General features: G+C 46.2%; 1 protein-coding gene across 1 annotated transcript in view; it reads left to right on the top strand.

The window, feature by feature from the left end:
- The window catches only part of amon (prohormone processing protease amontillado), a 200,791-nt gene extending 192,055 nt beyond the window's left edge, over nt 1–8,736 (top strand). Inside the window, exons 12-13 of the mRNA XM_075675115.1 lie at nt 1,813–1,977; nt 3,108–8,736. Coding sequence (XP_075531230.1) covers nt 1,813–1,977; nt 3,108–3,456 — 514 coding nt within the window. The 3' untranslated portion in view covers nt 3,457–8,736. The remainder of the gene's footprint in view (nt 1–1,812; nt 1,978–3,107) is intronic.
- Nucleotides 8,737–9,485: the final 749 nt, after the last annotated feature.

The raw sequence follows: 9,485 nt of genomic DNA on the forward strand, positions 1-9,485 counted from the left end.
ACTTATGTGTGGCTTTCCACCTAATAATTACATCATATTTTATAACATAAAAGTGAAGGACTAAGGATGAAGCTTTAGCTATCGACAAGCTCACTATTTCCCAATCCAAATACATGCAAAACCCCGAAATGCTTTCATGGAACAACCGCTGGGCATACTTGAATTAAATGTGTTTCGTTTGAGAGAGCAAGATGAGTTGTAGTGAATGTAGGAAGCAGAATATCGATTTAGAGCCTGTAAGTTTAAAAAAGAAACATTTAGAGAACTGAACGAGAGGAAAGGGGATTAACCGAGGGGCCTGATTTTTAAGAAAGGGGGTTAACCGAGAGGCCCAATTTTTTTTAGTCATATCATAAGAAGTCAACAAGCACTAACACCAAGGACAACAAAGGGGAAATTACTTGTGCTTAATAAATGAAATAAAGAAACGATAAATTATTGGAAATGAAATTGGTTGAAAAAGCAAGCTGCCGCAGGTGGGGAACGATCCTACAACCTGCGCATGGGAGGGGGTGGGATCGTTCCCCACTCAGTTTGTCAAGCAGCATTAAACGTGTAATATGTGCAAATTAAATGTACACCCTTACAATTTCTTTATAATATCGCGCGAGCGTCGACCGCACGCGTCAACGGTCATGTATCAGCGAGGGGCACTCCTGAAGTGAACTGCCCAGAAGAACAAATTCGAAATGCAAACCAGCTTGGACGACCGCGCATCCTGTCGCCGATATCGCGGCTCCTCGCCGTTACACGGCCGCTACGCACCGTGTGGTCGACGCTCGCGCGATGTTGTTTAAAATAAAGTGCGAAGGTGTACGTGTGTAATTGGCTTTTCGCTGAAGTCCAATCGGGGCATATGATGCCGATCGATTCACAGGTGGTAGTCAGGTGGGCAGCTTGATTGCAGCCTCACTTTGGCAGGTACAGTCACTGTGATCAGAGGGTACAGACTTGGGGAACTGAACACTTAACCGCGATTTTCGTCTCATCTCTTTTAATGCCCGTGTGCCCCAGACACGCTGAATCGTAACTTCTTGACGACAACATCATGCGTTTAGAAGTTCCTTGCTCACATCATCGCACCTCCAAGCTCTCTGTTGCATCGGAATGTATTTTTGTTGTCTTCCGTATGAGGTAGTGAAGAAGCGCGACGTTTAGAATATGATTAAGTGAAGTCAGTTTAAGACTAAGCGAGTAAGCGCGACTTTGTAGATGTGTCATTGTTCATCCATACATCGTTAATGTCGTTCATTCTCCACTGTAAAGTGTTTGTCTCTTTTTAAGGTTGTGACTAACGAAAAATCGAGCCTCTCGGATCCCCTTTCGCTTATTGTAAATTAATTCTAGTCTTGAAAGTTGTTGAAATTCTAGAAAGTTCTAGTCGGCGAGAATTACCCCTGTCTTGCGCTAGGGGAAACTGGACATCCGAGCGATCTCCAAGTTGCCCCGTACGCATGAAAGGAGTAATTGGAGATTGCTGAAACAAGAGGTTTTCGTCCTGCACTGGACATGAAGAACAAGACGACGACGATGATGATGATGATGATGACGATGATTGTGATGATGATGATTATGATGATTATGATGCTGATGACGATGATGATGACGATGATTATGATGATTATGATGATGATGATGATTATGATGATGATGATGAGTATGATGATGAGGATGATGATGATGATGATGATGATTGGAGTGAGTAAATGTGTTCCTGAATTTCCTAAATTCTCTGAAGGCTGAATTGTCTAGGTGCGGAGCTAGCGCTCCGAGCAACTTCACACACGCTTCCCGTTTTTCTCTAATGCACAGCGAGTTCAAGGCTAACGAGAGCCTAAAGATCTACCTGGACACGGATTCGTGCGCCGGTACGGACACCGAGGTGAACTACGTCGAGCACGTGCAGGCTGTGATCACCCTCAATGCCACGCGCCGCGGAGACGTCAAGCTCTTCATGGTCTCCCCATCTGGAACGCGGTAAGAACCGGACAGCGCGCTGCTCCCACCCCCCAACCCCTTCCCGACTGTCTTCAGCAGCCGTTGCACGCGCACCCTCTAGTCAGCATGAATGCGGACCCGAAGCTGAGCTGGAAACAGGTACGAGGGAGAGAGGAGCGCAGTTTGGGAGGTTCCTGTGAAGCTTTGTGAAACAGGTTACTGGTCGCCTATCTCAGTGTCGCTAGGAGAATCATGGAAAGGAAGCTACGGTCGAGGGTGGCGGAAGGGGTTCGGACTGACGCAATCCGGGGCTAATTGAACATTTCTTAATGAGGGTCTTCGTACAGCCGCTTTAGTAGGCGTAAGTGTAAACACGTTCTTGGTGTCAGGAGAAATTCATGCCTGACTCGCCAGTGAGCAAGGTGGTATAGTGAAAGGAAGAAACAGTTGCATCGGTGAGAGAGAGAGAGAGACAGCAAACGATAAATTAAAGGCAGGGAGGTTAACCAGGACTGAGCCCGGTTGGCTACCCTACACGTGGGCTACCCTACACGTGGGAAAGGGAAAAAGTCGGTGAGAGTAGTTTGCAGCGCCTCGATAACGCGGCTCAGCTCTTTGACGCAATATTCCTCGGGGCGGACGCTGTGTTCTCATATTCACCGTATACGGCTAAATAGGCGGCTAAGTGTATCACAACCAACTAGCTCAGCTGACTCCGCTTAGCCAAGCGTAAAGCGGCTATCGTAAGTGTCGTTCCATTTTTGACGAAGCCAGCAGAAAAGGCGGCTCAGCGAAGACATGTAGCATCGAAGTGAAGAACGATGCACGCTGCTTTCCAAAGAAGATAGGGGCTAAGCAGAATAATTGGAATCTCGAGAGGAAGGTCGCCTGCGCACAAGAAATCATGGTCACACTTTCTTATACATTTAATGTAAGTTACGGTTCTGTTCTTCGAGAAAAAGTTTGCTCACGCGAAGCGTTTAGGTACAACTGTAATTTGTCTGTTTTTTTCCTAGCGTTTTCCTTGTCGATGCGAGGCGGCGTCTAGTCGCAGAGACGTCTTCCAGGTGCCTGCCACTACTCGAAGCCGTCGTCGTAGCTGTTAGCATATACACTGAATCCAGCGCTGGTCAGAATTACAACACACGCTCGCCTTTTCTGCCTCGCAGGTCTATGATCCTGAGCCGTCGACCGAACGACGACGACAGCCATGACGGCTTCACCAAGTGGCCCTTCATGACCACGCACACCTGGGGGGAGAACCCACGCGGTCGCTGGACGCTCGAGGCGCACATCGACCGCGGCACCGGAGGCGCCAAGGACTCCGGTTCGGATGACGCCGGAGGCGAGGCCCGGGGCTTCCTCAAGGAGTGGACGCTCATGATACACGGCACCCGGGACCCGCCCTACGTCGACCTGCCGGCGCACGACCACAACTCCAAGCTCGCCATCGTCAAGAAGGCCCACGAGTCGACGCGTCGGGGAGCCGCGGCCCTCAAAGCGAGGTCCAGACCCTGAGGGGGCTTCCGCCGCGCACGCCAGCACTCCGGACGACGCCTAACGGAAATGAAGCAAAAAACGAGACGACGATGAAGATGCACGACGCGCAAGGAACCGAGGAAAAAAAAAGAACGTACTGAGGAACCTGCCGCGGACACCTCGAAGGCTACCGGGACTGCAGAGCTCAAATTGTGTTGGCTGTAGTCAGCGGGCGCGCGGCGGCCATTTTTCGGCCATCCCTAGAAATGCGGGAAACGAGGCGCGCGAGACACCTTGCGCCCTCCCTCGGAGGGCGGGCGCTGGAACTTGCGTTAGCGAAGGGGCATCGCATTTAACAAAATTTGAATCTCCCTAAAAACTCTTTTATCAATAAGAGCTTGATTGATAGATTGAAACGACCAAGCTGGGAAACTTTTCGGTAAGTTCCTAGCTATGTCGCAACAAGACTCTAAGTTCCTGGTCAGTTTGATGACCTCAATAGGTGAATCGTTCAAATTAGCAAAGTGCCAGAACCCAGATATTTATTCATAAATAACTGAACTTCGACGGAGATGTTCCAAAATGGGTCTTTAACATATATCAAAATACCCATTGTAGCTGCGTTGTTTAGAGAGATTCGATTTTTGTTTAATTTCGAAGGCATTTCATTCATGCAAGTGCTGTGTGAGCGATCACCGAGAAAGCGAACTGGGTGGCCCGTGCGCCTACTTTGCCACATTTGTGGCCAAGCGAGCTCTCAACTAGCACTCTGAAGAAAAACAGAAATTCGAGCTGGTCGATGCAGATTCATCGTGGTGTCTTAGGCACCAAGTTGAACGCAGAAGGAAGAGGATGCGACAGCAACGCATTTGTCTGTCTTCATCCTCTTGTGTTCTGCTTGGCCTCCAAGACACCATGATGGGCTCTGCACACCTTCAATATCAGGTGCGTCGAATTTGACCGTTGCATAGCTACGTGTGATTCGAAGCGCGCGCCGTGGTGTCAAGGATGACCATGGTCGGTGCTACGATCTCACCTGATCTCACCACGTTGTCTGGTGAACCAAGACAGATTAAGGCAGGCCATTCCATCGTTTCACAACAAAATGAGACGATGGGCTACAAGCGCAAAAGCTCCTGTACATACTCTATATATAGTCTATAAGACTATAGGGCGTCCATAGACAGCCTGGGTACTTGTTATCTTATATATTTTTTGTTTGCTGTTATTCATAAACTTTCAAAAATCAATTACTTTTGAGGTCTATCGACAAGAGAAATCTCAAAGGACGTTAACTCGTCAACGACTTAGAAGTCTTGATTTTCTCTTGTCCATGCAGCCCGGAAAAGCCGCTCCAGTCTGTTATGGTGCACCGACAGCTGTGGAATCCAGACCACCCGTCCTGCTTTCGGTACAGGGAAACCTCGTTTTGTGATGGCGAATCACCACCCAGTGCATTGTGCCCTAGCTTAGAAAAGCGATCCGCTGTGGTGTCATCTTGAGCCATTGCACTTAAGCCAACTGCAGCCAACAAATCTGAGCTCTGTAGTCTGAAATCGGAAGGATCTTTGTCTGCAGGCTGGTCTCCGACGAGATTTCTTGCCTGAACCTGCAGCTTGTTTTCCTTTCTTCGAGCTTGATGCACCGCAAGTTCTGAGCTCTACAGTGATTCTGAATGCAATTCAGAAACCCATCAGTTCGGCTGAACAGAGTAATAGAGGTTGCAAGACGGCGTTGTTTATTCAAAGCAGCACCTACAGCATGCAACATTGTCTCTTAGGTTACACCAGATAAGGCTAACTTCTAAAGGCTCAAAGGCTAAAGTTTCTAGTTCAGAGACTGCGACCTAGAGTTGCGACACATTTTCATTTCATTTCATTTATAATACCCTCAAGACCACAAGGTATTACAGAGGGGAGTGGGGTAAAAAAAAGTTACATAACAAACAAAACAAAGAAGGTAGCAAGTGATGTTGTCATAGACATGTGAGGACCGAAGCGATGGTGTCGATTATGGCCGCACGAAATTGTGCGTGGTCTTCAATATCTTCCTTCCACTGGTCCATTCACTGGCATTTGTATCATCCGCTGTCCCAATAGGTCGTTGCCTGTTCCTGTAAACGTAGGAATAGGAACCGCTCTGTGACACCGAGCCTGGTATTCGCAAGGACCACTTCCGTCGTACGATCTCTTCATGACCCTTCGGTGCATAAGCGCCAAAAATTTAGATTGCCAAGTTGGTAGGCAAGGCACCAACCGATCACGCACAGATCGTGTGCACGAAAATCCTCGTTAACCAAACCCAGATGTTATGGGCAAGCCACGGTTATCGTCGCCTCCTTGACGGAACCTAAAGAAAAGTTTAACTCTATGCCGAGGCGATGTGTTAGGAAGCTTTATTACCGCCGGGAACTGGTATACTATAATGCTGAAGTTTGTTGGCCACTTCACATTCTAGACAAGGTTCAATACGAAACTACTTTCCCGTTCAATGGAGCGCTGCGCGTTCCAAACCATATTTCAGCACATTTTATAACCGTGACAACATTTTTGCATGCTTAAAACGACTGTAGTACTGCAAAGCATGCCGTTGTGGAAGAAAGAAAAGGCGCAAGCTCTTGTGTTATCTAACGGTGGTGCTGTAGAACTTGCGGTGTAGTATGCTTGAGAAGATGCGAGTGTGTGCTGCATTCTTGTGACAAATCTTGGGACGCACCATATCTTACGTGTTCTTCAGACTGGAGCCCGCTCCTTCTCTGTATCGATTCACTTTGTTCCCGTTGTCTCTTACAACGCTTTGTTAAGTTCGAGTGTCCCTAAACTATGATAGAAAGAAATCTATCAGTCTAGAAGTACTTCTGAAGCATAAGGAACAAAACACGTGTTATATTTGCAATCACATGGGAAAAAAACTCGCATCATCGTTTTGGACGTTGGCTCTGGCTTGCCTCGTGAGCCGTACGAAGAATGAAACAATGTTGAATGTGCAGTCTTTGTCGGAAGTATTGAGGTCACGACACACGTCACCAAAGTAGTTGCTGCGATGCTTTTAAATGAATTGTGGCGCGAACAGGACAACCGAAATACAGACCACGCGGACTGGTGCTGGTCTTCGCTGCGTTTAAGCCGATTGCTCTGCAGTTCGTTTCGAACTGCCGCTACTATCACGGTAACCTCACAACTAGAGGCACACTGTCAAGTTTAAAGATAACATCCACACTACTTCCTAGAGGAATGACGACAGCCGCGCTGTGTTTTTTATGTTTTCGCTGTTATTCCTTTGGTCTAAAGATAACAGCGACCGAAGTAAAATTTACGGGAACATTTTATAGGTAACATGTATTGTTCTTATAAATTTCACTTCGAGCGATGCTACATTTAGATGTGATAATAAAATAAGCAAAAAATCAAAACCTACATGACCGTTAGTATTACCTAAGCTAAAGACACGATTGTTAAATTATAAGGCTGAAATTTGAACTTTTCTGGAGGTTACCTTCATAACAGTGCACGCGCAAACTATCCGTAGAACGTTACTAAGTGGCTGACATGTGCACCTGAAGGCCTCGTAGCGCTTCAGATTCTGCACTGTGCTGAACTAAGCTGGTTTGGCGTTATAACGCTGGACCTGCATATACTATGTGTCCTGTTCACGCAACTAAAGTTGGGGGCATTGGTAAAGGATTGCGTTCAGCACTCGCTTGGCCTTCTATGCTCCCCTAGTGCAATGCGAGCTCATCCACACGGCCTCGCGACGAGTCTGGCTAGACTGTGCTGTGGCCTGTGTACTTTTGGCAAAGACTGCAGTTATTTCGTGCTGACAGTGCTTTCATGCTCTGTGCTCGACAGTATTTTTCAATGCCACCGTTAAAAGAAAAGAAATAACCGGAAAGATTTCGCTGCACACACTCTACAAAGGTGTACATTGAAAAGCAGAGCTCTTTGTAAAGAAATTAGACTTAGATATGTTGCCTGTTGCAAATTTTAGAGTTGCACCTTGGATGTTGATACGCTGATGAGTTTGCGTTGGCGTGAGATGGTGACTACACGATTTGCTTGCTGCATCGCCGGAAAAATTCGCGCTGGGCCTTGTGGCCCGGGCAAAAACAAAATGTTCGATGCGCATGCGATATACATGTATGATCAATCAGAAAATGTGTCTCTCGATAGTGGAGTAAATGTTGTGTTTTATTTTTCGATACCATTCGCTCCAAACAGCGAGGAATATGACTGCTGATTTCCGCGGCGCCCTTTGTTGTTTTGGTAACGCCCGACCGCGAACACCAGAAGAAGTTGTGAAGCGTAGGATCGGAAAATTCGCGATTCTATTATTTCTACTCTGAAGAGTAAGTGTGGATGAGCATAATCAAAAATTACAGTAACCGCGAGATAACGCGTAGACACATGAGATGAAGAACATCTTCGTGACCTCATTTGCAAGAAGGCTCTATACACAAGATTTGCCGAGTCTTTTGTAATTTCTCAAGCGCGTGTTACAATTAATGCGCACTTCGGAAAAGTAAAGGTCACTGACAATGAATTAACACAGCTCTAATTAATTAGACTGTTTGGGCTTGTCGGTACAGCTCTAATGACATCAATGTTTCCCCCAGAGCTCCCCCTTTCCCATCCCGAAAGAAAGAAAGGAGGGCGTTGGGGTGATGTCATCGGTAAAATGTATATCGACCGAAGAGATGAAAGCTGCTTAGGAGCTAGGGGGCCAGCTTGCTCTATAAATGAGGCCGTTACAGTATTGCTTTATCAGAGAGGATCATTAGAATAAAAATATTCGCTTTGTAGCTGTAACCAAGGAGATAATTGATTCATTCAGCTCTTAAGAGAAAGCCTACACTCCGTAAAGACGGCCATTCTCGTTGTTATGTTTGAAGAAGCCAGTTTACTTGAGATTTATATAAGCTCCGCCACTACAGATGCAAAACAGCGGCGAGACTTGATACGTTGATCCACAGTGACAGGGGCTTAACAGCAGCTAATCTAAATGCACGGGTAAAGCTCAAATGTCACATCTAAACTCGGGCATGTAGAGGAGGAACCCCGTTCGACCAAGGGAAGAGAAAAAAATGAAAAAAATATATATTTTTAAGTATCGAACAATTATCAAGTGCGAATCGACAAAGCAACGACGGCGCTTTATCATTTATCAACCGAGAAGTTCATTTCTTTCTTCAACTATCGAGACTTTTTTTCGCAAATGATAAAGTACAGTCGACATCTGGAAGCTGACCAGAGGGAACTGAAACGGTGTCAGTGTGAACATGTGTCGACAATATTACGCACAATAAAATCGTTTTCTTTTCCATTGCAATGAACACTCTTCGGTCATCGACAGATACGTCGGTGCACACACATTCTGAACACACTTGACGCCTCTCGAAGCATGTCCTCAGTTTTGCTTTTTCTTCCAACACGCCGAAGGATGACAAGAAACGTATTGAAAATGAAATGACATTCGAGCACATCAGTACACGGCGTTAGTACTTGAATCAAAAGTGCCAAGGAATATGGCACTTTTCAAGGCATGTGTGTACGAAGAAGTGAACAACAAAGCCTATGTGGAACATAACAGCATTCAAAAGGACGGAAAAGCGGCCACATGACCAGCTCCCGTCATGTGCAGTATGGTACACTTTTAAAAGGAACATCAAAGTATAAATAATTGCATTAAAACTGCAATATTTCCTTGCATACATCGCGAAAAGCTGACTGACATGAAGATTTGGGGAGGCGTTCTTGCTCTAAGGAAATATTCTGCAGGCATTCATCACATATCTCAGATGTAATTGATGGCGACATACCAAGTGTTCCCTTGGATAGTAGACCATACTGTACATCGTATTCAGTGTCGTTAAATGAGCTACAGAATTCCAATAACAAGCTCCCCCAACTTTCGGGATTAATACCAAGCCGTCATTTTGCCTCCTCTATTCTCTGCGTTATACCATGGTGCGAAGGCTTCAATAACGATGTCCGAGAAACGTTACTGTAGCATAACTGCAGTACATACTGTGACGTCGCTCTTCTTGCAAAATAGTAGTTTCGTTTTCTCAA

Source organism: Dermacentor variabilis, chromosome 11 (assembly GCF_050947875.1).
Source record: "Dermacentor variabilis isolate Ectoservices chromosome 11, ASM5094787v1, whole genome shotgun sequence".
NCBI classification, from domain to species: domain Eukaryota; kingdom Metazoa; phylum Arthropoda; class Arachnida; order Ixodida; family Ixodidae; genus Dermacentor; species Dermacentor variabilis.